Source organism: Ciconia boyciana, chromosome 4 (assembly GCF_034638445.1).
Source record: "Ciconia boyciana chromosome 4, ASM3463844v1, whole genome shotgun sequence".
Lineage (NCBI taxonomy): Eukaryota > Metazoa > Chordata > Aves > Ciconiiformes > Ciconiidae > Ciconia > Ciconia boyciana.
The window spans coordinates 12,172,217-12,199,788 of record NC_132937.1 but is presented as its reverse complement, the minus strand read 5'-3'; the positions used below and the strand labels follow the sequence as shown (position 1 = coordinate 12,199,788).

The window sequence follows — 27,572 nt, the reverse complement described above, 5'->3', positions numbered from 1 at the left end:
CCCAGCGAGTGGCCAGCAGGGATAGCTTTTGTTATCAGCTTTCCTTTATTTGCTGCACCTCAGCTCAGGAAAGGAGGGTGGTGAGATTGCATCTCTTTCCTGCCCAGGTGCTGCCAGCCTCCTGCCCTCCCCCTGGCCCAGCACCTCTGGTTTGTGGCTCCAAGACAGGGAAAAGGGCTCCCCTCGCATGGGGTACTCATTTTCTGGTTGTCCTCCTAGGGTGCAGGACCTGCCAGGAGCCGCAGCCTCCCTCCCTGGGACGAGCTGGAGGGGAAGGACAGTGCACAGCTGTCCTGGCCAGCAGAGCTGGCCCTGCATAAGGGCTGGGGCTCCTCCTTGGGTCCTCCTTGCTTTTCCACAGCACATCAGCTGAGACATTCTGTTGTTTGAGCAAAGCAACTTCCAGGCAGGGGTTTGTCTGACTGTGAAAGGAACAAGAGTGCAAAAACACCTCTTCTGCAGGAGCCTGTCCCAGTGAGTGGTGCCCCGCACTGCTAACAAGCCTGCCCTACACTCCTATCAGGATGGGTTCCTCTGCCTCCAGCCTCTCTGTGCCCTTGCCTTCCTGCTGGAACAAAAAGCCCTTTCACACCCAGTGTTTTTCCCTATTAGCTGCCCAGCCTCCTGGTTTGGACCAGTCCATTTAACTTAACTGTTTACACCCTGCTGCAAGGGCCTTTTTTTCCCTCTGAACTTTCTGTGGTTTGGCAGCAAGATCCTGGCTGCTGTTCCCGGGTGATGCTCTGCCCTAAAGATGTGAGGCTTTCACGGTTGAGCAAAGCTTCGCATTTTCTCCATCCTCCCACCCATCTGCTTCCCACGCTGAGGACCACAGGCCCCATCCCCTCCTCTCTCCCTCCCCTTGCACCTCTCCCGTTGAATTTCAACCTTTGGATTTGTTTGTCTTGGCCTAACAGACTGAAGATCTCCCCAAAGTACTTTCAGCCCTGGTATGGGCTGCCACCCCTTTGATAAACCACCACATTAACCTCCGACAGCCTCTCACCTCTGCTCTCTTCTCGAGTTTTCTCATTGCTCTGGTGCCTCATTTCATCTCTGAATCCTTCCTGTTCAATATCTTTGAGCTGTGTGCTGGAGGGGAAGGACCACACAAAGAGCATTGCAGACGCATTTTGATGAGACATGTTGAACCGCGCAGAGCCGGACACAAACCACTGCCGCCCCCCCCCCAGCCCCTCCTTTGGGTGTGATTGCCCCCGCATTTACAGCCCGAGATGTTTGGGTGAGGGCAGGAAGAGCCATGTTGCTGAGTTGTGTGGGTTTTGCAGGGCTCTGGGTGATTTCGGAACAGATCAGGCCACATAAAGCCAAGCACCACACGAAGCTCCCAGTCAAAATAATCAATATTACCAATGTATCAATCCCACCAGAGGACAACGCAGCTGGAGAAAAACACAGATGGTTATAACCACACGGCGCTGTCTCATTTCTGTATGAGTTACATATGCCCCGTATGCAGCGCTTGGTACCGTGCCCCACATCGGGGCTGCGCTGCCTGAGCTGTGAGTGCGGAGTGGGCACTGCAGGAGGAGGAGCAGCGTGGGGGGCAGGGGGTACGTGGCCCCTGCCCTGCACGCTTGGGGGCTGCAGGGGGCCTGGGGGCAGTGCCAGAGGCCCCCCTGCACCAAGGCAGGCCTATGGTGGGGTGACAGGCAGCTAGGGACCCTCGGGGACAGCCAGCACACATCGCCCAAGCCTGGGCACCCCCAGCTGGCCCAGGTCCTGGGGGGCAGTGCAGGGCCCCCCTTACTGGGTGGCCCCTGTGAGGGCACCGGTGACAGGGCCAAGCTCCCCTGGGTGCAGGCCATGTCCCCCAGTGCAAGCCTTGCCCCTCCGTGACAGACCTGAACCCCCTGGTACAGGCTGTGCCCCCCAGTGACAGGACCAGGTCCCTAACTGGTGCAGGCCATGTCCCCCCATGACAGGACCAGGTGACCCCCCTGTGACAGGCCTGAGCTCCCCAGTGCAGGCCATGCCCCCCCATAACAGGCCTGAGCTCCCCAGTGTAGGCTGTGCCCCCCCCATGACAGGCCCGAGCCCCGGGGTTCAGGCTGTGCCACCTCCCCCCACGACAGGCCCAGCTCCCCCGGTGCAGGCCATGCCCCCATAACAGACCCTAGCCCCGCCCCACTCCGGCTCAGACCCCGCCCCCAACCAGCACGGCCCTTCCGGCGGCGGCGGCGCGCGCAGGCGGCGTGTGACGTCAGGCGGCCCCGGAAGGGTGGGGGAGGGAGAGGGGGAGCGCGGGGCCGAGCCAGGCCGAGCCGAGCCACCGAGTCCCGTCACCGGTCCTGTGTTCTGGGCCCTGCTGCCATGACGCTCGCCATCTTCTTCGGGTGCACGTTCATCGCCTTCGGGCCGGCGCTCGGCCTCTTCCTCTTCACCATCGCCCGCGACCCGCTCCGTATCATCATCTTTATCGCTGGGTCAGTCCCGCACCGGCACCAGTGCCGGTACCGGTGCGGGAGGGGCACTGGTGCCACCGTGGGTACTGGTGTGGGCGTGGAGGGGGCACTGGTACTGGTATCGGTACTGGTATGGCACCAGTATTGGTGCTGGTACCAGCATGGGCATGACAGGGACGTGACTGGTACTGGCAGAGGCGCAACGGGGGGACTAGTGCTGGTGCTGTTGTGGGCACGACAGGGGCACCAGTACCAGGACTTGTACTGGTGCTGTTGCTTGCATGACAGGGGCACCAGTACTGGTTCTCTTACTGGTACCATCGTGTGTGCGACAGGGACACCAGTACTCATACTGGTGTGGTTGTGAGCATGACAGGAGCACCAGTACTGGTGCTCCTACCCTTGTGAATGTGACAGGGGCACCAGAATCCATACTTGTACTGGTACCATTGCAGGCATAACAGGGGCACCAGTACTCATACTGGTACTGTTGTGGGCATGATAGGGGCACCAGTACCAATACTCATACTGGTACTTACATACATACATTCTTTTCACAACAGGGGCTCCAGTACTGGTATTGTACTGGTACCATTGTGGTCACCACATGGCGTGGGCATGATGGAGAGGGACACTGGTATTGGTAATGGCATGGGGTCGGTAGAACACTGGTACCAGTACAGGGTCAGTAGTGGTACTGACATGCGCACAGCAGGGACAGTGGTACCAGTACCACCGTGGAATCAGTAGAGTATGGTACTGGTACCGATATGGATATGAACCTGGCACTGGTATTGGTACTGGTGTGGGCTTGGCAGGGGCACTGCTGCCAGTTCTGGTTACCAGCAGAGGAGGAGTGCAGGCACAACAGCGGTACCAGTACAGGCACCACCTACCCAGCACTGGTGCCAGAATGGCGCTGGTACTGGTAGGAGAGTGGGCAAGGCTGGGCCACTGCTGCCAGTGCCAGTACCAACACAGAGGCCAGTACCAACATCGGGGCACGGCCCTGGCACCGGTACCAGCACTAGTCCTGGCACAGCACCAGTGCCAGCAGGTGCTCTCTCTCTTGCAGGGCTTTCTTCTGGCTGGTGTCGCTGCTGCTCTCCTCCCTCATCTGGTTTATTGCCGTTAAAGCCAGTGACCCCCGGGATGAGCCATTGCAGAAGGGGCTCTTGATATTTGGGGTGATGTTCTCTGTGCTGCTGCAGGAGGCCTTCCGCTTCCTCTACTACAAGCTTCTCAGGTAAGGGCATCTCCCACCCTGCTCCAGTCCTGCCAGATGGTCCTTCTGCCCTCCCAGCTATGGTGGGTCCGGATTTCAGCTGGGAGCTCCTGGGCAGGGGGGAATGCAGAGCGTGGCACTAAGCCACCTCGGTCCTCACTGGGAGCGCATGGGTGGTACCTGTGTTGGTATGTTGACCTTGAGTGGGCCTCAGGTGGCAGAGCAGAGCAGCCCTAAGGTCTGGAGGACCCAGGGCTGAGGTGGCTGGTAGTGTCTCCCTGAATTCGGGACAGGTAGGCTGTGGGTTTGGGCTGCTGCAGGATGCGTAACATCCTCTCTGCCCCACCACTTGGTGACTAGTGCCAGCAGTGCTCCCGCGGCTCAGACAGATGCTGGGGATATGCCAGGCACTAGGAAATGCCCGCTTTGCTGCGTGGGGGATGGGGAAGGGTTAGGGATCTGCCCCGTCTCCTGGCAAGTCTTGTTCCTATCTTAGGGATGGCTTTGTATGAGCAGGGACAGCCTGAAAGTGGTTTTGGTGCTCTGCAGGATGGCGCATTGTTGCCGGCCCCGTGCTCAGTGCCCTGGCCAGCCCGGGGCAAAGTCTAGGCGCAGCCTCAGCAGCTCCCGGCCTCCCTGGCACTGCCGGCCTGGAGTGGGGGTGCTTGTGCCACCTGCTGGGTGAGCACGCGCTACACGCTGTACTGCTTTTGGATGGGCGGATGGACCCTGTGCTGGGCTGGGCAGGCAGGCAGGCAGGCAAGGGGAGGAGATGCTGGAGTCGGCATCCCTCGTTGCCCCCCCCCCCCCCCCCAGCGGTCCCCACCTTCCCAGCTGGCTGGGCGCTGGAGTGGGGCGAGGGGCTGGGGTGGGTACGTGGCGCTGCCGGAGGTGGTAGACATGGTGGTAGAGGGTGCTGCCGGAGGTGGGCAGGCAGAGGGTAGCAGAACTCCGCAGAGCGGCCTCTAACACAAACCACTGTGTTTCATTGCCCTGTGGATCTCCGTCTGCAAACGCTGCTGTCCTCCCAGGGCTGTGGAGCCATCTGGCATCCTCCTCACCTGCTGCACCTCTAGCTGATAAAACTTATGAAGCCCAGATCTCTCAGTTTCTCCCCCCAAATATTTTTTCTATCTCTTTGAGCTCTTCCCTGCACCCTCTGTTTTTTTTCCCCCAACATCTTCCAAGAGTATAACTGCCAAGATCAGGTACACCCTCCTGGCATGCGTCTCCCACACCGGCGCTGTTTTCTGTGTGGGGGTGCTGCTCACTTTGCACCCGATATCCCACTTGCCCCACCCCTGCTCTGCAGGGCTGGTTTGCACTCATGTCCCCCTGTGGAAGTCTTTCTATATGGCTTCACATGTGTGGTTTGTCTGGTGGTTCAGGGTGGTCCCGTGGATGCTCTCCACGGCAGGTGTTGCGGTTCAGTGATGAGGAAGTTACCATGATGATGGGATGGTGCAGAGTGAGACCCCAGCTCCCACCTACTCTGTCCTGGTGCTGCACCGTGCCCCAGGGGGCAGCCAGGCTGTGCCGGCCTCCAGGGTGCTCTCCCCTCTGCAGGAAGGCCATCGAGGGGCTGGTGGCCCTCAGTGAGGACGGCTGCTCCCCCATTTCCATCCAGCAAATGGCATACGGTGAGTGCTGCGCAGAGTGGCCAGGCAGGGCTGGGCACGGCCCTGGGGGGAAAGGGAGGTTTCTCACCTTGAAGCTGGCTGGGTCCCCCGAGGGGCTGGGAGGTGCCTGGGCTGGTCCTGGGTGGCTCAGGGCTTGACAGCATCCCTGTCCCGGCAGTGGCTGGCGTAGGCTTCGGGCTCATGAGCGGTGCCTTCTCCATGATCAATCTCCTAGCAGATGCATTAGGGCCTGGCGCCGTGGGCATCCACGGGGACTCGCAGCTCTACTTCCTGACCTCAGGTGAGCGACTGGCACCCTTCGCCCCCATCTCTGCCCCACCACAGAGGCGACAGACCTGGGGGGGCTGGGGCTCAGCCCCCTGTGCATGCTGCATGCCCCTGCCACTCCCCATACCCATCTGAGCCCTTTGTGGTCCCCTGTCACATCTCTCTGTGCCAAGCCCTTCTCTCTGTCCCGCAACCCTCCCTGCTTCTCTCCCCCATCCTTCCCAGTGCTTCCCAGTCTGACCCAGCAGTGACCCTACTCCCCCTTCCCCAGCTCCTCTTCATCCCTCCCTGATCCTGCAGGCTGGGCCAGGGCAGGTGGCTCCCTGGTGACACCCCTCTGCTGCTTCCTGCAGCCTTTATGACCATGGTGCTGATTTTCCTTCACACCTTCTGGGGGATCCTCTTCTTCCATGGCTGTGAGCACCGGCGCTGGTGGGAGATCGCAGCTGTCATTGTCATGCACCTCGCTGTTTCTGGGTCGGTGAGTAGCTGAGAATGGAGCTCTGCGCTGGGACCTATATTCGGGGATGGCTGTGGTGTGTGCTGGTCCCTGTGCTGGGGAGGGCAACAAGCCTTCGGCACTAGCAAAGCAGTTGTTTTTTGGGGATTTGCAGCTGTCCCCACACGGGACAGGCCCTTCGCAAACTGAACGCCAAAGCTGGTGTCCCCTGTCCTGTTCCGGTGACACTGCCACCCATCCTGGTCCTGTCCTCTCATGCCTGCTCACCCCTTCCCTCTCCCACCTCTCTCCCCAGACGTTTTGCAACCCCCTGTACATGGGCAGCCTGGTGCCTTCCTACCTGCTGATGGCCACCACCGCCACTTGGGCTTACCTGCTCTCAGGGGGCTCTGCCCAGAATCTGCAGCGCTTCCTGCTCTGTAAGTCCTGCTCCATAATGGGGACAGGGGACCCTGCAGGTTCCTCTGGGTACCTGGACCAGTGCTAGGATGGGGAGAGGGTGCCCCAGGGGCTGGAGCAAGGGCATCATCCCCTTGGCTGTCAGACTAGAGGAGACGCTGGGGTTTGGGGCCACGGTCAGGTTGTTGCCTCTCCTGGGGGAAGCGGATGGGATAAGGAGTCTGGTGAAAACTGACCCCTTCCTCTCTTGCTTCCTGCAGGTCTATGGAACAGATCCAGCCCTCAGCTGGAATCCTGAGGCCCTGTGGGATGTTCCTGTCCCCAGCCACCCCTGCCCTCCCCTCTGTCCTGGCATCAGGAGCAGCCATCACCTCTGCAATATCTTTTCTCCTGGACTGGTGGACCCTGGCCAGTCCCGGCAGGGCAGGCGTCTGGGGTCTGGTTGCAGCAGCCGGCTGACCGGTGTGGCTGGCTTGCTCTGCCACCCCTTTGGGAGCCCCTAGAGAACAGCTCAGTTTTGGGGGACTTGGCTTTGCTGGCCCTGTCATGAGCAGAACCCCAGTTAGCTTGCCTGGGAAGGATGCTACCTTGGACTGCTGGAGGCCTGAACTGAAAGAAACCCATTGCTTCTCCCCCTGCTGCAGAAGATGGGCTGTCCCCTGTGCCAGGGCAGGGGGAAACCTGTGCTGCCTCCTCACCGCAGGGTGGAGGAAGCAGCTTCGCAAAGCGCTGCCAGGCTCTGGGCCAGGGCTGACCACTGTGGTGATACTTTCTCTGCCTCTTGGCCCAGCCTTGCTGCCCTGGGAGCCACGGTCCCCTATGCTAGACTGTGGTAACTACAGTGAGCTGGCATCCCAGCACAGGAAGGGATGGGCAGGGGAGGATGGTGTGTCAGGAGCAGCCACCAGTACTGGGGGGGCTGACAGCATCCAGGGCAGGAGGAGGATGGGAGAAGACAGTGCCATATGGAGGGTAGCAGAGGGCTTGGGAGGAGATGCAACCCCACAACTGGTGCCAGCACAGCTTGGGGAGGGGGGTTCATGGGGCCATGCCAATGGATCATTGCCCTCTCCTGCCCTCAGAGGGGGCTTTTCAGGCAGGCACCAGCTCTGGTGCTGCGCCACAGGGCTGAGAGGGAGAAACTGCCATCAGGCTCAGGGCTGAGGAGTTCACAGTGGGCTTTTATAAAAATAAAAAGAAGTACCATAGGTGAGTGGGGGAGTGTGTGTGTGCCACTGCTGGTAGCAGTGGTTTGTGCTGGTGTGACCACAGGGGGGTGTCTGGCAGTTGCAGACCCCAGTTGCCTGAAGGTCTTGCTCCTACTCTGTCCATCGCTGGTTTTTACCACTTTGAGATGGAGGTTGTGAGAGCTAGAGACCTGCAGGTTCCTCCCCTCTCCCAGGTCCAGCCCATTTCTCTTGGCTTCAGTGTGGCCATAGAGCTCCCCAGGGCTTGGCTCCAGCTGTGCTTGAGCTGCCAGGAAAGGTGGAAGGCAGCTATGGGTCAGAGACTGCTCCAGCTACATCAGAGCTAGAGGGGAGCTGGGTGGGGGCCAGCCAGCAAGGAAGCTGTGGCTCTGCCAATGTTCAGCTCTGCCTTTCTCCAGCTCTACCAACCCACAGCTATTGTTTTTCCAACACTTTGCACAAATAAGAGGAGGAAGAAGTCCCAGAGTGACAGAGGGCAGGGCCAGGCCGTGCAAGGAGCCCTGCATTGCTTGCTCTAGCTCTGCTCAGGGCACAAAGGCTGATGCTGTCTCTGCCAGTCAGGGAGGGGTCCCTGTGCACCCCTCTGCTGTGGGTCCAGCTCCACCAGTGACTGTTCCTGCCCTGCAGCTTCAGACTAGGACTAGGACAGCAGAGAGCTGGCACCATGGGAGGCTTTTTTTTTTTTAAATACATTTTAACCTTTTTTTTTTTTTAGTAACAAAAATATCTGCTGAGGCCAGGCACTGCCCCAGGCAAACAGTCCCCATGTGGGTAGCCTGCGTGGCCAAGGGATGCTGGAGCACTGGCTCTCCCTCGGCCCCAGGCAGGAGTGAGGGGAGGCACAGGGCTCACACGGTGTTGTCAGTGGTGGCTGCTGTGTAGATGACCTTGGATTTGGTTGGTGAGTGGAGCCTGGTGGGGGAGGAAGGGGGTGTGTGTGTGTTGTTAGAGCAGGTGGGGGGGGCCTGCTAACCCATGTTGCTGCCTGAGAGACCACACTGAACTCCCCTTCCCATGCCCCAGACTGACTGCTACCACCCCCTGGGGCCCCTCCTACTGCAGCTCCCTGTCACTCACCGTGCATTCTGACTGCAGTGCTTGTAGCTGTACAGCAGGAAGGCCAGCACCATGATGGCAAAGAGTACCCCAAAGAGCAAGGCCAGCACATCCCCTGCAAGCGAGCTGAGCGCAGGCATGTTACACTGGGGACAGTCCCCTGTGGCTACCAGATGAGGGAGATGGGGCAAGGCTGGAGAAGGCTAGTGGCCTAAAGGTAGAGGGGACATGAAGGCAGCAGCCTCAGCCAAGCACGCTTACCTGCCTGAAATGAAGAGCTGGAGTGTCCTGCAAGAGACAAAGACAAGAGGATGCCCATGAGAGCCAGCTGTGCAGATGCTAGGGCAGCCCTGCACCCCCACCATGGCTGCCTGCCCCCCCCAGCTCAGTACACAGCTGCCAGGACCCCCCATTCCCAGGCAGGTACACCCCCCAGCCACCTTCCCCTTCTTCAGGCCAGCACCTCACCTACCTGCTGCTGCCGAGCCATTGCTACCTGGAAGAGAGAGACAGCACAGTCAAGAGGTTGCCTGAGGTGTTTGGGGAGGGAAGTGTCAAGCCTGCAGGGCTTTGGGCCATGCTGCCAAAGCAGGGCTGCCTGCAAGATTCCCCATTGCCCACGAGCAGACAGGGGAGAGCTGCCCTCTGCATCCCCAGCAGCTCGCAAGCCTGACCCCAACACCCTGCCAAAAGCATTAAGGGAAAGGAAGGAAGGAAGGGAAAAAAAATTTCCTTGAACCACAGCCCACACAAAAGCCTCACTGAGTCCAGCCAGAAACTCTCCCACCGCAGCTGCCACCGCTCAGGAAGCAGAGCACCGCAGCACCCCATGACCACACCAAGCCCTGCAGGAGACCAAGCCCTGGAGAGGGGCATGGGGCGAGCCAGGCAGGCAACAACCACAGGGACAGCTGCCTGCAGCAAGATGGTGAGCAGCTCCCCGGGAGGAGGCAGCTGGCCATTGCCAGCCCCCATTGCCCCAGCCTCAGTGGCTGGAGGCTTTGGAACAGCTTCTGCAAGAAAGTAGCGAAAGAAAGGCTTGGAGGCAAGTGGAAAATACGATAAAGTATCTAACGGGTTTACCAAAGATAGAGCATGCCAGCCTAACCTGATATCCTTCTTTGATAAGTGATATTCTAGACAAAAGAAAATGCAGTAGACTTTATCTCTCCCAACTTCAGTGAGGCATTTGATGTGGTTCCACATGGGAAACTGCTAGCCAGGCTGAAGACCACATGATTAAAAGCCTACAGCTGTTAGTGAGCTGGCTGCAGGTGGGAAGTGCCCTGGCACCAGTGTGTGGTTACTGAGGCATTGCCCAAGGGCCTGCAACCAAGCCTGTGTGCTGTTTCTATTAGTCACCTTGACACAAGGTGTAGGAAATGCCATCAAAACAGAAAAGGAACAGGATGTTGGACAGAAAAACCCCAATGACCTCAGAGAGCAGCAATGGGCAAGAATTCAGTGATGCAGAGCGATAGTCACACCTGAGGGTTAACAGGAATTTCTACTCATCACTGAAGCCACCAATGCAAGAAAGACCTTCGAGGACAAACCAAGGATGGGCAGATGGGGATGCATTGGGCAGGGGACTGTGTGCCTGGCCAGGATAGCTGTATTGCCCCACTGGGGGAGCACAGCCTTCGGGAGGGGTCCCCTGCACTGCCCTTTCTGCAGGTCTTGGCGCTTGGCAGTGGGGTGCTCGCTGCAAGCCTGTACCTCTGCAGCTCCTACCAAATTTAGCTATTGCGTTTGGGGATGAAGAATCTGTCTGGGATGCTAGGAGTTGGCTATTCACCCTTGACCATACATCCCCCAGCCATGCTACTGTTGCTTCTGCAAGACCAAGGACAAAATAGTTCCTAGAAACTGATCTTCCCCATGCAGGGAGAGACAAGCGCAGAAATAGGGGAGAACAGGACCCCAAGACCAGTGTTGCCACAAGTCACCTGCCAGGCAGGGCTAACCCATGCAAATGCTGCATTTCCAAAGGAGATGCGAAGCCTCAATTCCTGCTCCTCACCCTGTCCCTGCATCCCTGTGTCTGGGTGCAGCCTGAGCACATTCACATGCTCCTTACCAGAAGGCAGTTGCTTTGCCAAAAGGAGGGTGGTCTAGAAACTTGCCAGCACCCATTGCCCCTGCAGGTCCTGCACCAGCCAGAAATTGTTCTGCAGAGGTTTGCTGTCATCGTTCCTCAGGCTTATCACCAGGACTGACATCTGGAAGGAGAGCAGTGTGAGCAGAGCAGGGTGCATCCTGCCTTTGGGAGCCAGGCGAGCCCTAGGGGACCAGTGCGGATGGTGCATGCTTGCAGGGAGAGGCTGGGCAAGACTGAGCATGGAGCTCATTGCCCTGATGGACCTGGTCATGAGAGAGAAGCATGATCTGGTTGAAGACCATCCACTTCACCATCTGGTAGCAGGAAGGGGTGGTCAGAAAGCCATTGTAGTGGAAGTAGAGTTTCAGGTTGGCAGGCAGCAGGCCTGCTATGTTGAATCCAGGCACCAAGACTTCCTCGCCTGGGAGAAGAAACACCATGGGAGCAAGAGTGGGGCAACCCCTTGGAGGACAACAGGCAGGACCAGCATGGAGATCATGGGAACAGACCTGACCTGGATCATCCCCCCAGCCCAGCCTGGCACCACATGTGCCAGAGTGCACCCTGCTGCACCCAGTGAGCTGGAGAAAGGGCAGTAGGTTTACCCTGGAGGTAGGGGAAAGCATGTGCGAGCACAGGGCACCTTGGAAAGCTGTTTCTGTACAAGCTGTGTGATGCTCCCCTTTTCACATACACACAGCAAATGCCTGCTGCAGCCTCTCTGCTGTGCAGCAGGTTTCTCTGCTGGGCTGCAGCCCCTGAGACAAGTACTAGGTGAGACAGGGCCTTACCTGCTCTTTGGATTTTGTACAGATGCTCAAGTATTTCCTGATAGTATGGGTTCTCCCTTGGCCCAACCTGCAACACAGAGACCCCACAGAAATGACAAGCACAGGGGCCGAAGGGAGACCAGGTGGTGATGGCAGTGCCAGCAGGGAAGAATCACTCCCTGCGAGGGACACCCTGTCCCAGTGACCCCTTCCTCCCATCAGGGCTGCCCTGCCCTCTGGTATTGCCCTCTCTCTCCCCAGTACATTTGCGCCTTTGCCTGTCCCCAAAACTGCCCGACTCTGCCCCCCCAGTCCCACTCCCCCCCCCCAGCACTGTTCCTACCCCTTCTTGCCCAGGGCTGAGCTATGGGACTCACCTCCAGGAAGGCTCCCAGTACAGCCAGGCCATCTGTGTGGACCATTGCCTCCTTAAAGCTGTCATACTTGGTGTTGTAGTGGACCATGTGGATCTGGAAGGGAAACATGCAACCCTGATGCAGGATGGGCACCTCCAGGAGGTGCTCACCCCTATGGGGCTCTAGCCTGCTGGAGCAAGGGCTGGGAGAGACATGCACCTGTGCTGAGCACCCCTCCTAGGAAGGGAATATGCTGGAGGGACCAAGAAAGTGTGCCACTGCGAAGCAGCAAGCATGAAGGGCTGCCCACAGGAACTTCCCCAGTCACAGACAGCAAACTAGTACTCTGCCCTAGATACCAGGGGGTCATACCACAGAGCTGGGCTCAGTCTGAGGACAGCACTAGTGAAGGAGGAATAAAACCAGATGGGATCTGCAGAGCAGGAAGACAGTGTGTACAGAGCAAGAAGTCCCTGCAGCTTCCAAAGCAGGCTGCTCACAGCTGCCCAGGGAGCTGGCTCCCCCAGTCTGGGAACTGCCGTTTCTCCTGCTCCATCAGCCCAGGACTGGGCTGCAGCACAGGGACAGGCTGCACTGCTCACATGTGGCCACCTGCAGGCAGAGTGTCCTGTCTCCTCCTCACCTCTGCACTGCAGACTGCGGCATGAGTTTGGCTCTTGTTTTGGGCACTCAGCACCAAAGTGTGGGCTCCTACTCTGCTGCTGCAGAGCTGCCCAGGGAGCAGGGATCCTGGCCAAGTGGTTACAGCATTCATCCAGTGACAACCAGGACCATGGCCTAGGAGCAGGACAGCACTCCAGGACCAGGAGAGGAAAGGATGCATCCACTGCCACAAGGGCTCCTTACCTCTGCAGCAAAGCAGTGCCCATTGACAGTGTGCTCCGAGCCAGGTCTCAACAGAGAGCTCCAGTGCAGGTGCAGCTGCACGGCTTGGTACTGCTGGGCATAGCCACCAGTGATGGCCAGTGACTCAGGCAGCTCAAGGACAACTGCAAGGGCAGAAGGAAGAGGTCAGTCAGTAAAACACAAAGCCCAGTCCATCCCACAGGTACACAGAGATGTCCCAAGGGAAAGAGTCACCCTGGGCTTGTGGAAATTTGCCACAACAAACAAGCTTGCTTTCCATATTTAATGAGGCTATGGGTGGGTCAATGCCCAGAGCTGTGCCAATGCAACAGGCTTCGCCTTTCCACTTCAGGTAGCGAGACACCCTGGTAAATAAATCAGCTTCAAAAATAGCTGCTATGAAAATGCTGGAAAGTGAACAGCCTGCCCCCCCCCCCCCCCCCCCCGAGACTCCCAGGGACCAGCTCCAAGCCAGATGTTATCCAACAATTTATTCAGTAAGTGAGAATAATATAAAGAGACTGTGGACAAAATTCATGGAGAAAGATATTGGCAGAGTGGTGAATACCTATGAGGACAGTCAGGGACAGAGCTGTAGCACTTCGCAAGCTGGGACTATTCAAACAAAGGGGTCTGTGAGCATCTGACCAGCACTGGAGCTGGTGACACAGAAGCATTAAATCTTCTGAAAGCATTTAGAGCTAAAACTTTGCCTCCTTGGGTACAGTAAATACATACTTGGTTTTGCCTTTTACTTTAATGTGGTTTAGCCAGGCATCCTGGACTCATACAGCAGTGTGGCAGATCTAAAAGCTGAGTTACCTGGACATGCAGCAAAAATATCAGGAGCATTTCTGGACCCTGAGAAAGGCTGTCCTATCCTTCTAAGCACCTTTTCCTCATTTTAAAAAAATCAACTCTTTTCCTACCTCCTCCTTTATAGGTGAAGTGTCTCTTAGTCACATCACAGAGCTAGGGCACAGATTTGGGATTAACAACATAACAGGGCTGTGATGAGTCATTTGTCCTCTGTGGCATTCCCTGCTGCTGGGCTCAGAGATACAAAACTCAAATACCAGAAGCAGGAGACAGCTCCCTCCCTGGGAATTTATCTTCTTTTACATTTCTTTTGTAGAATACATTTCTTCTTTTACATTTCTTTTGTAGATTTAGATACATTTAATTTATCTAAATCAGTACATTCCTTCTACTAGTTACCAGAGTAATTTTCAGGCCCTTGCAAAAGCTTATACAGTGTATATACTTTATATTACAAAAAAGGAGTAACTGTACAAATATCTTAGTAGACTTGCAACTTTTTATTTATGGCTTTTCATAAAGCAGACCAGCAGTTGCCAGAATAAAAAAAGGCATCTTATAAGCATGCGAGAAACTACTCCCCCCCCCCATGAAAATGCTCTGACTGCTTTTCTGAACACTAAGCAATGCCAGATGCCAGGGTGTCTAAAATAGCAACTAGTTTAACTCCACAGGCATGCTAGGGCAGGAGGCAATAATATAAAGCTCTGTGCATGCACTGCATGGCTGATCTGACCAAGCACAGCAAGTCCAACCTGTTGAGTTTGCTGTATACACAGGTCAGCTCCATCTCACTAGCTACCAGGGCAAGGAGGTGCCTTATCACACCTTCAGCAAGTTTAAGTCCCTGTCTCCGCCAGCTTTTCTTAGCTCAGGGACTGGCAGACACCAGCACACACAAAACACTCAACATGCTCCCAGAAAGAGCCAGTAGCAACCAGGACAACCATCCCCAGCTGTGGGGTGGTGAGCAGGAAGGAGATGGGTTTTTTCCCTCCATATCTGGCATGATGAGAGTGATACTAAAATAATGTGAATAAGTTGTGTCTGGACTTTCCAAAAAACATTATTAAATTGGAAAGAAAAAACCCTACAAAATGTCTTAAGATCCTGAGATAGCATCATAAAGCACAGACTTGAAGTTGGCCAATGTTGTGTCCTAAAAGACTGAGAGGTAGGTACCTTAAAGGCTAAGCCACATCAGAGACTGAATAGTCCTTTAAAAGTGAAATGCAGGAGAGGAACCAGTTGCTGCAAACCTGCATCAGAAATACCAGGGACACATTTTTAAAGGAAACATGGGTTATAACAAATTCCTGGAGCAAACTCCCAAAGGCAGCGAGTGGTGAGTTCTCCATCTCCTGGTTTCTCCCCTCCATCCAGGAAAGCACATGGACTCATACAGGCTCAGCAGCCCAATGCTTCCCTTTTGGCCTTGAAGGCAACACGATTGCAGCATGCAAGAGAATCCCCTTCCCAGAGCCCAGGGGAAGGGTGTCAGAGAAGCCTGGTCCTGCCAGGAAAGGCTAAGCAGGCTCTGCCTACGGTCCAGCCTGTGCCTGTGCCTTTGCACCCACCTGTATGCCCACTGTTCCTCAGCTTGAGCTTCTCATTGGCAGGCATGCTGTAGCCAGAGAGCTGGATCGGCCACAGCTGGGGGCTGAAGATGGTCCTGTCTGTGTCGATGTTGATGGCTGACTGCATGGTGCCCATGCAGCCCAGGTAGTCCACACCCCAGTGCTGCCGGTCTGGTATGGGGAGGGAGGGAGTACCAGTGAGACCACCCAGGCAAGGAACCTGCCAGAAAGAAGGTTTGGTGGATGGCAGGGAAGGGCACTGGCCAGGGGATAAGCCATGCACACAAGTTTAGTTTCCACCAAGTTAGCTTGGGAGCAGCTCTGTGCCACCATGTGACTGCATGCAGCTGTATTAGGAAAGGTCTCAGAGCATGGTGAGCTGCCAGGAAAGTCTATTTTAGGGGTGTTTGGGAAGAGCGCAAGAAGATCATTTACAAATAGACTTGGCAGGCTGAGGAGCTGCTGCTCTGCAGCTCATCACACACTTGCTGCCTTACGCAGCCTGGCCTCTGGCAGGTATCAACCTACCACTTTGCCTGCTCTGCTACCCAAGCCCCACGAGCAAGGTGCTACAGTACTGCTGGGATCATGTGAGCCCACAGCCACAGGTCTGATGGGTTCCCAGCTGTAGCTGTGCTAGTACAGCCCTGCAAAGGGCCAGCTCACATGGGTGGGGTGACTGCTTAAATTGCTGCTTCTCCGCAGCGTCATAGCTGGGATAAGCATGGCTGATGCCCCCAAAACCTCCCATCACACCACAGGAGCTGCTTCTAGCACTCCTTAGGCCAGTGCAAGCCCAGGCTCACCTCGCCAGCCCCTCATAGGACCCCTGTAAAGACTGAGCTGGGCATTAGCAGGTCCGAGCCAGCCCCTGGTCTCAAGCAGAGTGATGGTGCCAGAGCCTGGCCCAACACCATAGCAGGAAGGGGTGCATTTGCACTAGAGCTGCAGCAATGCCCATCACAGGTACCATGGAGAAGCCCCCCAAGCCATGGTGGGAGAGCAGGGCCAGGCAGGATGGGGAGGGAGGGGGACAGAGGTGAGGACACAAGCTAATCCCTGAGCAGGTCAAAGTCCCAGCACAGGCTGCAAGTCCAGCCTGGAGAGCCCAGCCTGCTTCCCAGTTTGGCACAGGATCAGACCTGTTCAGGGAGGAGCCCTGCCCTGAGGGGCATCCCCTCACACCCAGCGGGCCCTTGATGCAGCTGCTGCTTCCTGCTCAAATCAGAGCAACCCAGGGCTCTTCAGCCCATCTGTGCCCAGGTTCAGGCACCACTGAGGTGGCAGGGTCAGGCAGGAGGGAAGGGCAAGCTGCAGAGTGTGCACAGGAGCCCTGTAATCGTTAACCACAGCTGGCTCAAGCCCAGGGTCTGCCAGGTGATAGGAAAAAAGCAGGAGTAACTGCAGGGTATTTACCTTCATAGCTCCAGTGACTGTGGTCAGGACCTTTAAAAGGAGAAAAAAATCCCCACATGAATGGAAGGGAAATGTTGGCAGCAAACACACCTCTGCCAGGCAGTGCTCCCGGCCCCAGCAGCAGATCCCTGGGCTCCCACTACACCCCTCTGCCTTCAGTCTCCCTCCCTGCCTTCACTTTCCCCACTCCTCCCCCTGCCCCAGTGAGGGGGATGCTCTGGGAGGGCACTGCTTCCTCTGAGCAGGGCCAGGTCTCCTGCATGCTTTGGCCAGAGGGAAAACCCCGGGGCTTGACACTGTTATCCTTATAATAAAAAAATCACAGATATTGGCTTCTGTCATTGAGCAGCTGCACCAGCACTCCTGCAGCTACTCTGGAGCAGCCAAAACCTCCCACTATCCCAAGACAAAGCACTTAATGAGCCAGGTCTGCAACTTCCCTGCTCAGACTCCATAAGCAAGAGCAGCCAGGGAAGTGGCTGTCCTGGTGGCACTCCTGCAGTGCGAAGCGCTGGAGGAGGTGTGGGGGAAGAGCAGCTCCTGCACCACAAAGAATTTGGGTAGCAAGTTGCATTGCACTGTGCCCTCCCACTGGGGAAAGCAACCCCAGGACTCACAGCAGAGGAAGCAAGTGAGCACCAAAACCTCATCTTCCTCAACAGTGGGTGCCCCTAGCCACAGGGGCAGACTGCCACAGGAAAACATGCCAGACCAAACATGCAGCTTCCATCCCAGCAGCCCCCTGCCCCAACTCACCCGACCACCCAAATTCCTACACAGAGGTGCATAAGGGTCCTACCTCATGCAAACCCTTTCCCTAGGAAAAGCAGAGGGGAGGATGGGGGAGCCTGTGCCAGGACCTCTGCACACCCTGTGTCACCCATGGGGCACACAGCAGCCACAGCAGGGCAGGATGCACTCTAGTGCAGGACACATTGGTGTGCCCTGAGCCTCCCACAGCTGGGGGTGTCCCCGGTGTGCAGACCCGGAGGGAGCAAAGCCCTCCTGGGGCAGGTTCTGAGGATACGACAGTGCTCCACACACCATCACTCTCCTCTGGAGCTGCCAGCAAAGTCCAGGCTCCCAGCATGTTGCTGGAGCTGGCCTTAGAGGTGCCCCAGAGCCTCTTCTCAGACACCCCTGACCAAACACCTTGGCTATCGCCAGCCCTTCCACAAGCAACCAGCTCCAGACAAAGGGACACAGGACTTGGATTTGCCCCAAGCAGAGAAACACAGTCCATAAGGATTATGCCCCTGCCCTGACTGGCACAACAGGTAATTCATGGGCTCCTTGTCCTGACTTGTCCTTACCAGCATGCTCGCCATGGGCACAGCGCTAGTGCAGACAGGCTGTTGTCCCACCTGGGGTGGGACAGGCTTGGGGCAAGGAGGTGCATACACCCAGCAGCGAGGGGCAGCACCCACACCCACCTCCATCAGCTCCCCAGGGTGCAAGGACATGGAGGAGCATTTAGCAGGTACAGTCCAGCCCCGATATGGTCTCCATCCCTCAGTGGGGCAAATGCCTGCCAGCCCAGCCAGGATACAGGAGTGGCTCAGCAGGCGCTGCTCCGGTCCCCATTCCTGCTGCTGACAACAGCTATTGACAGCCACTTGCTATTAATAGGGGTGGATTCCAGCTCAGGGGTGAGAAAGGAAGAGGCACACTTTCTGAGGCCCAGATGTCCTATGTGAGGCCCCAAGCCCAGCAGGACCCTGTCCTCCTCTCAGCAAGGATCCAGGCACAGGTGCTGCTAGGGGCTTTTGGCACAGCTGCCTCCCTGGAGAGCAGATAGCCACAGTAAAACCGGGCTGGGAAAGCCTTGGCTTGCTGCACATGCCTCAACTGGCACAGCCCACCCCAGCACCCCACTTTCTGCTCACCTCCAGGGACTCTGCCTTGACAGAAAGCAACTCAAACATCAGATCATAGATTGAGCAATAGCACCATGCTGGCATCTGCCCTGCTGTGCCAGCACTGTGCCACCCACCCCAGGCTTCCATGTCCACATGCCCATCTGTTCCTGCAGCTGAGGGGGCTCCAGACCCTCCTCATGGCCTCCCACTGGCTCAGCTCAGCAGCCTTGAACACCCCAAAGGCTGCAGCTGCACCCAGGAATCAGTCTGATCCATCCCGACACAACAGACTTCCCCAGGGGTCTCTTGGCATCAGAGCCAAGAGCACCCACAAGCACTTATCCGCACACTGAAGCCACCTGAGCACATTTCCCCATCCCATGGATCTGGACCCAGCTTACAGCACAGCCGGGCCACCCACTCAGGGAGGTGTCTTGCAAGCCCAGCTTTCGAGGGTTGGGCCCCCTTGGCACGTGCACTAAGTGCTGCAAGAGAGCATCGAGGAGAGCCCAGCCCAGGCATTGTGTTGGGCTCTCAGCATCTGCCCTGGCCTCAGCATGGCTCGGAGGAGCCTTGCAATACTCTAGTCCCTTCCACGTGGGGGCATTTGCAATCTTGCAGCCCTTTGCAGTGAACATTAACCCACTGCCCTGCCCAAATATCTATTTGCATAATTTCAGCCTGCCTCCCACGCTCCCCACCAGAGCACATCTCCCTTGGAAAGCCACATGGTGCCAGGTCTCCTTTCTGCTGAACTGCTGCCACTCACCACAAAAGAGGTGGCTGCACCTCAGTGGCGGGTGCTACAGCTCTTTGCGCACCCTGCCCTACCTCCAAGCACCCACAGCCCCAGCAGGAGCTGCAAAGCACTCCCAAAAATGTAGAGGGAAACAACCTAGCTGCTGCCCACCACTGTGATGAGCACACTGGGAGATAACATGCAAGAAGAGGACTCCTTGCAGGGGTCCCAGCAGGAAAACCTAGCAGGGCACCAACAGGAGCTGACTGCTGTTGCAGGTGAGAAAGCCTCCACATTCAGCCATGCAGAGCCCCCCTTCCCTCAGCAGCCCACAATCCAGCAGAGTTTCCCCCCTTTCACTCGCTCCCTCTTTCGTGCTTTCTCCTCCTGTTGCTCGCTCCCTCTCAGCCCTCCCATTTTGGGATACTGGCACTGCCGCAAGCACCAGCTCCCTTCCCTCCTTGACATCCAACACTTTCCTGTTGAGTTCAGGCAGACGCTGCCATTACCAGCGTGCTGCTCAGCATGTCCTGCAGCCTGGGAGAAAGGATAGGAGCAGCTTTCAGCAGGGTGAGGAGCCAGCACGACCACAGGCCGCTGCTAATCCCAGGACAGGCACTGATGCAGCAGGCTGCTGCCAGGAAGAGACCTCACCACAGGTATGTAGGGATGGACCATGCACTCAAGGGACTCCTAATCATTTGCGTGGAGCAAGAGGCACCCCTCAGCACAGCCAGGCAATACAGAAGGAGACCAGAGGGTCTGCCCTATATGTCTGCCCCCTCTATCCTAATCTTTGCACATTTTAGGGGGTACACAGCCTAAGGCTGCTGCAGGGCACCTGACAACACGGAAATGTAGGACAGCATCCATATGCCTTTCAGTATGGATGCTGCCTGGCAGCAACACAGCCATCAGTGCTGCCTGCTCACCTTGAACTCCAGCAAAAGAAGTTTGATGGCTTGTGCGCAGCAGGCAGGGCAGCAGGCTTGGACATCCTGCTCTCTTATCAGCTGGGCACATAATGCCCTGTGCTCAGCCACAGGGAGCACTCAGATCCTGCCAGAGCCTCTTCTCTCTGCTGAGACCCAGCCCTGGGCCAGACCCAGGTCTGCTGGTCAAAGCCCCATGGGATGAGACTGGTTCACAGGGGATGCCAGGGCAGGACCACCTTGCTGTGCCCCCAAGGAAGAAGCCCCTGTCTGCAGATCAGTCCCAGGCTGTGGGGAGCTCGCAGCCCAGAGAAGAGGGAAAACAGAGCGTTAGTCCTGATGCTCAGTCAGCCAGGAGCTACCAGCACGTGCAGAGATGCACAGAGTGAAAGTCCCAAAGCAGGGACCAGCCACAACAGCCAAGTCCCAGCCTACAAAACACATCCAAGCACCTTGTCCCTTGAAAGAGATAACCTGATCACAGTACCCAGGCTGTGCTGCCATGCTCACGCTGCCCACAGCCAGCTCCCCAGGCCAGTCTGTGGCAAGCACGGTGCTGGCACAGGGTCTGGGCAGCAAGGCACACAACCCAAGCATCCTTCTGCCAAGCCCCCCCACCAGGATCCTCTCTTACAGGAGGGCTGTGCCTTCCCAGCCCTACCTCCACAAGCACAGCCCTGGTTTCTCCATCCAGACACACCCCACGCAGAGCCCATGCTCTTTTCAGCCCAGGACACTGCCCTGCACACTGCCCATGGGGGCACTGATCCCTCCAAAGCCCGGCTGCATTAGAGCCCTTCTGTGTTTATAAACTCTGACCCACTGCAAGCCTTTGGGATCAGCCTTTAATTTGCCACCAGTAGCACAGGTCGCCATAGGGATTGTTCTTTGTGCTCCTGGGGGAGAACTGCTTGGGCTGCAGGGCCTGAGACCAGGCCAGCTCCCCCACAGAGGGGCAAGGGTTTGGGTGGGGGAAGGTATATGGCAAGCTTTACACCAGGGCACATTCCTGCTCCCTGTGAACCCAACTGCCCCAGCAAGTACCAGGGGAAAGAGGAAACAGTCGCAGAGCACTGCAGAGAAAGGGCCACCCCAGCAGAAGGGATAAAAATGGGGAAATCCCAGGGGACAGATCAGTACTTGGAGCTGGGGAATGAGATGAATAAAAGGGATTAAGCAAGAGAAATGGGCTCAGCTGGAGGAAAAGGGCATTGGGGAATGATCAAGAAGAGGACACGGAGAGCAGGGCAGGTCTGAATAGGGGGGAGAAAGGAAACAGGCTGCAGTGGGAAAGGGAGTTTCTGTTTCCCAAAGACACCCATAACACAGGACTTTGGTCTCTGAGCAAGCCAGAGGCTCCTCAGAGAGCAACCCCATGGGAAAGCCTCAGTGACAACCCCTGGCTTGTGCCAATTGCCCAGGGTTGGGGGCCACCAGCCCTACCTCACGCACAAGCCTCGAGAAGGGAGGCAGCACATCACCCAGCAGCAGTGCGGAGGCACGCAGCTTCTAGTGCCTGGCAGGAGCTTTTGTGGGTCCCAGCCAAGACCTGCTCCCTCATGGGACTCTAGCCAGATCTTCAGCCTCTAACACCAGTACAACATGGGCCAGGCTGCCTGTTCCTTACCTACCTCCCTGCCACCCCTCACCTCCTTTTCCCATCTCCATCCCAAACTCCCCACCCACCCCAAACCTCACGCTGTGCCTTACTGCTTGCTGTCAGCACACCATGCTGGTACGCTGAACACCTGACGCCCTCCCACCCTGTGGCCTGGGTTACTTCATCTCTGTGGCAAGGACCATCTGCACCCCTATCTCTGTCCAGTGCTCAGCCTGGCAAGAGCAACTCTGGTAAGAAATGTGATTAATTGCAAAAACAAAAGCAGCTCCTGGCACCAAACAATTGCTGGTCCGTACCACAGGGCAGCTGTCCCAGCACAGGTCAGGGCAACTCCTTACCAGAGGCAAAACCAAGGACACACTATGAGGCTGAGCCTGAGAAACAAATCCACAGGCAAAGTTGGGCCGAGGAGCATAGTCAGGGACAGGAACATCCCAGTGCAGGGCTCAGCCCCAAGCTAGCAAATGCATGGCACTGCCCCCAAATCCCTGCTGAGCGCTGGCAGCACCACAGTCCCCAGGTCAGAGAAGGGACCAAGACCACAGACCCACAACTTTTCCCCTCAAACAGTGACCCTGAAATCTGAAAGCCCCCACACCGCCAGCAAGACAGCTCTTGGTGTGGGGGAGGAAGCACAGAACACCATCCAGCCCTGAGCTCAGACACATCCCCTGTTCCCCATTGCCAGCCATGGGGCAGACCCCCACCAACTCCACAGTGGGGCCAGACCCTGTCCTCACCAGGCTGTGGGTGGATGACACAGATGCAGGGCCAGGCACAGTAGACCCCATCAGGGAGAGGCCACACTGCAGGACAAAGGGGCCTGGCCATCATCCCACGATGCTGGGATCCAGGGCTGGACCCAGCAAGGCACTGCTCAGCCCTAGCTGCCCCTGTGCTGGCAGACATAAGCCCCCTGATCTGGTGGAAGAGGGACTTAGCAGGGGAAAAGTGCTGCACTCAAGGCAGTGGCTCCCAGCCCCTGGGCAGGGGCCAGGCTGCACAGGAGTTGGCAGGAGCAGGGACAAAGGCAGGGATGTACTGGGGTGGGGTGGGGGGGGCGCAAGCTCCCACAGCTGAGCAATGCCAGGTGGACAAAGCCCCACAGGGGCACCCCACACTGAGGACCACCTGGGCCCCTAACAGGGGTGCAGCAAGAGGCACAGCAGTCCCCCCAAACCAAGCAAGGGGGGAGCCCCCCCAGTATTGGGGACCCCCTGTTATCCCACAAGTGTGAGGTCGTTTACCCGGTGTGCAAGATGCCAATATACACACAGGGCAGAGGTATTTTATTTCGTGTCTGTGCAGAGATGGGTGCTAGGTGGTAGCTCCACAAAGCTAGCACAAAGTTCAGTCATACAGGTACAGTATTTATACAGTCCAGTTATACATATGCATAAGTAATTACACAAAGCAGTTTTCTATTGGTCTACATTTCTCTTATTTCAACTTAGAGCTACAGTGCTACTTTAATATTCTGCACATGCTCAGAGGTGAGGGGTCTCTGCTTGGGCCGGGGTCTCCAGCTCAAGGGGTGTGACTTTTAGTATTATAATGAGGATAGTTCACATGAGGGTGTTTCTTATCACACTTGTACTAGTTGTTTCAGATGGTTCCCAAAACATCTTAATTAGCTTACATATTTCTCCAGGATGTGCTTCTCTCCCAAGGACAGTAATTCTTGTTTAGATGTTCTGCTTTCCAGTCTGAATCCCCATTATCAACTTTACATAAGTCCCAGCCTTCCACCAGGTCCTGATTGACTACACCCTCTCAAAGCATTTGGCAGCCTAAATACAGGATCCCATGCATTAGGGTGCCCTGTGCATCAGTGACCCCAAACCCAGCAAGGGGGGGAACTCCATGCATCAGGGACACTAAACTCAGTACTGGGGTGCTCCACACATCAAGGTGCCTGTGCACCAGGGACCCCAAACCCAGCACAAGAGTGCCCGGTGCATCGGGGCACCTCCCGGCTCACCTCTCTTCCGGCAGTGCGGGGGGTCCTCGCCACCGTGCTCGTGCTTGCTGCCGGCGCGGCCCAGGGAGGCCAGGAGCAGAAGGAAGATCCGCAGTGCAACTCATCTCCAGCAAGTGCGCGGGTGCGGCGCGAGATGGCCGGCGGCAGCTCTATGCACGCCTGCCCGCAGGGCCACGCGCATATAAGAGCAGGCAGGAAGAAAGCAATCACTCTGACTTACGCCGCTGTTACCTTTTATAGAGGCTGGAGGCAAAGTTTGCTGCCGCCCGGCCCGGCCAGGTGAGCCGCCCGGCGCAGGACTCGAACTGGCGGCGCCCCCAGGGGCAGGGGGCGCGGTGGGGGCTGCCCCCAGCCCCCCTCCGGCACCTACGTGGGGCGCACGGCCGGGCCCCTGCGAGGAGGGCGGGAGACCCTGTCGGCCCCTCGGACTGAAAAGAGCTAAAATCCCCAAAGACAAAAAGAAATGTTGTAAATATGTTTCCTTTTAGTTTCCCTTTCGCAGATAATTTAGCCTAGCCTGTCAGTATTGTTGGCCTTAAGTAAGGAAGCTTAGATAGTAGAATTGCTAACGAGCATTCTTTATTTGAAGGAAACCTACCTATGGTCTTTCCCCCCTCCTAACAATAATCATTAGAGTAAGAATGCTTTGCCTGTGTTAAATCCTTGGTTAGCTGAGATAGTTGCAATGTAGATAGATAAAAAGGAATTCTTCAGGCCCTGTGTCCCTGGAAAGGGCTGATAAGGAGAAGCTGCACAAGAACCACCTGGTTTTGGATATGCAAGGAAGGTATGAGCAAGACAAAAATGGACTGAGCATGCGTAAAGACAAAGTTCAGTCAGTGGTCAGAGTGATGAAGACTACTGACTTCCTCCAACGACCACCAGAGGATCCCTAACGACCACCTAAGGACATAAGTACGCATGCGTCAGAGGCATTTACATATATTAATGAGTTCCAAGAAATCTCATGTTTATATAAATTAATCTTATGAATATGTATGATTTTGCAATATATAATCTCTGCGATTCTGCTTGTTGGTCGGAGCACTTATGGTGGAGCGATCCCCAGTGCTGCCCAGTGCTGTAATAAAGGATGCCTGCTTAATAGTAACTCTGTTGCTATTTTGGGAACACTCTGAAACTCCAATTCGCCTGCTGGGAGATTCAGATTTTAAAGGGTAGTCTCCACGAATTTTGCTTCAGAACCTCTCATCGGTGGGTGTCCCCTCTCCTCGGTGAGGGGTGAAGGACCCCCTTAGCGGTGGATATCCTCTCTCCTCAGCAGTGGGTGAGGGACCCCCTTAGCGGTGGATATCCTCTCTCCTCAGCAGTGGGTGTCCCATCTCCTCAGCAGTGGGTGAGGGACCCCCTCAGCGAGCAGTGGGTATCCCCTTTTCTCAGCGGTAGGTGAGGGACCCCCCCTCAGTGGTGAGTGTCCCCTCTCCTCAGAGAGGGGTGAGGGACCCCTCAGCGGTGGGTGTCCCTTCTCTTCTGCAATGTACAGTTAAGAAAAGCATTTCTTTCTGTTGAGGCCAAAGGATGATACAACCTCACTCCGGACAGAAGTCCTGCCTTTCTGCTGCTCCTCAGAAGAGGTGGGAAGCATGTAGGTGCAGCTCAGTATATGTATGTAGCATACCTGGATCCCAAAAAGCTTTGAACCAGTTTCTGCACCAAATGTCCTTAGTCCCTCTCATCCTATAACACACTGGTCTCTGTGGTTAAGCAGACAGGCAATGGAATGTAGGATGGCAGGTCAGTTTTCAAGGTGGAGGGAGGTACTAGTGATGCCTCCCCAGAAGCTTGTGCTTTTCAGCATTTTCATGAACAGTCTGAAAAAGCACATGAGCAGTGATGGGACAGAATTAGCTGCAACACTAATTTAGGGCAGTAAAGGACTGAAGATGCCTTGAAGAGTTCAAGAGGGCAATAATGGTGCTGAGTGACTGGGCACATCAACAGCAGATTGCGGTCCGTGTTGGTAGATGCAAAGTGATGCACAGGTGGTGTAATCAAGGATGCACTGCACAAGGGTGGACTTAAATTAGCTAATGCAACTCGCAGAAGAGATCAGAGAATCGTGGTGATGTCAGCTCACTGCTTGCCAAGAAAAAAGTGAAGTAAACATCAGGGATTATCAAGAAAGAAACAAAGAACAAAACAACCCCCCCCCATCCTGCTGTTGTATAAATCTTTGGTGAAACCTCCTCTCAGTTATTGCCCACACTTTTGTTTCTCCCATCACAAAAGGGACAGAATCAGAAACAGCAGGCATGGGGCCCCAGGGCTGTTAGGGGGCAGGGATGGTTTCCATGCAAGGAAGGAGCAAAGCAGGTATGGCTGCCCAGCCGGTGAAGTGAAGTCTGTGCCCATAGCATCCCAGCTTGTATGGGATTGGGGAGCAGGGAACAAGCACTTACTCTCTCTCTGGATAGTGGATTTAGGGCACAATCAACCAAAATTATCAAGCAGGAAGTTTGATCCCAAACAGCAAAATATTTTTTCATGCACTGCAGAAGGGAATGGGGGAACTCCTTTACCCAAACATGTAAGTTGTGCACACACAAGAAGATATCGGACAAGTTAATGGACTCCTTGCTCTGTGGTGCTGCCAGAGTCCCAAATCTGTGCTGTGCCCCATGGGCCCAACGCCTCTGCTAAACCAGTTTTCCCAGCTGTTTCCCAGCCCAAATCACTGGTCATCCCAGCACCTTCCTTTATGAATGTGCTCAGCATAGCCCCTGTGAATACATCTGCATCCACAGACCTGCCACTGCCATCACTGCGACAGGGCTCAAGACCTGTCAAGTGGTACAGGAGATCCTTCTGGGGCTGGGGCTGGATTTTGTGCTGAGCAGAAGGAACCTCTCCTGAAAAGCTGGCAGCTGGGAACACAAGCCGCTGTGCTGACCCTTTGCAACCTGGCACCATGGGCTCCTGTCCTCCACTGTGCCAGAGATGTTCCCTTGCACCTGGCCTCTCCAGCGAGCCCTGTCACTGGTGGTGACCTGCAGGTAGGATCAATGTGCTCTCAAACTGCAGACTTTATCCTGATTCACCTTGTTCCTCCCAACACCAGATAAGCTGAACCATCAGATAAGAAGACATTCATTTATCAAGGCTCAAGGAAACAGGACTGTGTGTGTGGGGGGGAAACAAACCATAAAACACAATTCCAACACTCTTTCCTTCTCACGTTTCTGTAGTTTATCTTATTAATGGTCTTTATCCTGAATAAAGAGGAAGAAGGCAGCTGGATATGGTGGAGGAAGGACAGGCTCAGTCTATCCCTTTTTCAGGACAAGCCCCATGCGGTTCCCACCTTACACCTGTTTGCTTCCCCAGACAGGTTACCCTGCATTCCCTGCTTCAACTCTGCACAAATGGAGTAATTGTGGATCCGTCACCTTTGCTGCCCTGTCTTTCTTAGGTTTCATTGTCCTCCCTCTTCATTACTCTTTGAGGCTGCACGTATCATATCACAGAAGCTGTAATTGCACGTGTCTTCCACCTACGATCTCTTATACTTTGTCAGGTTTTTTGTAGAGATGATACTTGGCAGCTGGAGACACTGTTAGAATGAAAGGTGATTCCATCATCAGGGCACTTTGTCTGGATGTGCCTTCTGGGAACGCCACGGGTTGTGGATCACAGCCCCATCCCATGAGCCTTGCAGGGCAGGTGGAAGAGCACAGCGTTTGTTCTCTACAAGGTTCACACCAATGTAATATCCTCACCAAAAGGTGTCCCCTGGGCTTCTCTGGTAGACTTATGTCAGAGGAGATCTGGTCAGCTGGATTCATGCCCCTATAAGCAGCCCAGCTCTGTGCCCTTCTTTGCTATGAGGCATCTT

At 55.9% G+C, this 27,572-nt stretch overlaps 2 protein-coding genes across 4 annotated transcripts; one reads left to right on the top strand and one right to left on the bottom strand.

The window, feature by feature from the left end:
- The first annotated feature begins 2,235 nt into the window (after positions 1 to 2,235).
- Positions 2,236 to 7,619, top strand: LOC140650999 (gamma-secretase subunit Aph-1b-like). Of its 3 annotated transcripts, XM_072859983.1 has the most exons (7): positions 2,241 to 2,447; positions 3,502 to 3,672; positions 5,218 to 5,291; positions 5,449 to 5,571; positions 5,912 to 6,039; positions 6,314 to 6,437; positions 6,678 to 6,849. In XM_072859983.1, exons 1-7 carry the CDS (start codon positions 2,335 to 2,337, stop codon positions 6,713 to 6,715), a joined length of 771 nt encoding a protein of 256 aa, XP_072716084.1. In that variant the 5' UTR covers positions 2,241 to 2,334; the 3' UTR covers positions 6,716 to 6,849. The 3 variants fall into 3 exon arrangements, with proteins under 3 accessions (XP_072716083.1, XP_072716082.1, XP_072716084.1); XM_072859982.1 differs by lacking the exon at positions 6,314 to 6,437 and having other exon boundaries at positions 2,236 to 2,447; positions 5,509 to 5,571; positions 6,678 to 7,619; XM_072859981.1 differs by lacking the exon at positions 6,314 to 6,437 and having other exon boundaries at positions 2,239 to 2,447; positions 6,678 to 7,618.
- An 854-nt stretch (positions 7,620 to 8,473) lies between these two features.
- On the bottom strand, positions 8,474 to 26,499 carry CA9 (carbonic anhydrase 9). Its single transcript, XM_072859609.1, is given in 13 exon segments — positions 8,474 to 8,537; positions 8,703 to 8,796; positions 8,943 to 8,959; positions 9,150 to 9,177; positions 10,762 to 10,903; positions 11,046 to 11,203; positions 11,574 to 11,640; positions 11,930 to 12,022; positions 12,776 to 12,918; positions 15,172 to 15,342; positions 16,588 to 16,617; positions 23,720 to 23,818; positions 26,487 to 26,499. Coding segments are annotated over 13 exon segments (1,119 nt in total).
- Positions 26,500 to 27,572: the final 1,073 nt, after the last annotated feature.

What these genes read in the sequence shown, in the direction of transcription:
- LOC140650999 (XM_072859981.1), top strand. Translation starts at nt 2,335, where the DNA reads ATGACGCTCGCCATCTTCTTCGGGTGCACGTTCATCGCCTTCGGGCCG. An exon ending in CATCCAGCAAATGGCATACG is followed by an intron (nt 5,292 to 5,448) that starts GTGAGTGCTGCG and finishes CTGTCCCGGCAG; the next exon opens with TGGCTGGCGTAGGCTTCGGG. An exon ending in ACCTCGCTGTTTCTGGGTCG is followed by an intron (nt 6,040 to 6,677) that starts GTGAGTAGCTGA and finishes TGCTTCCTGCAG; the next exon opens with GTCTATGGAACAGATCCAGC.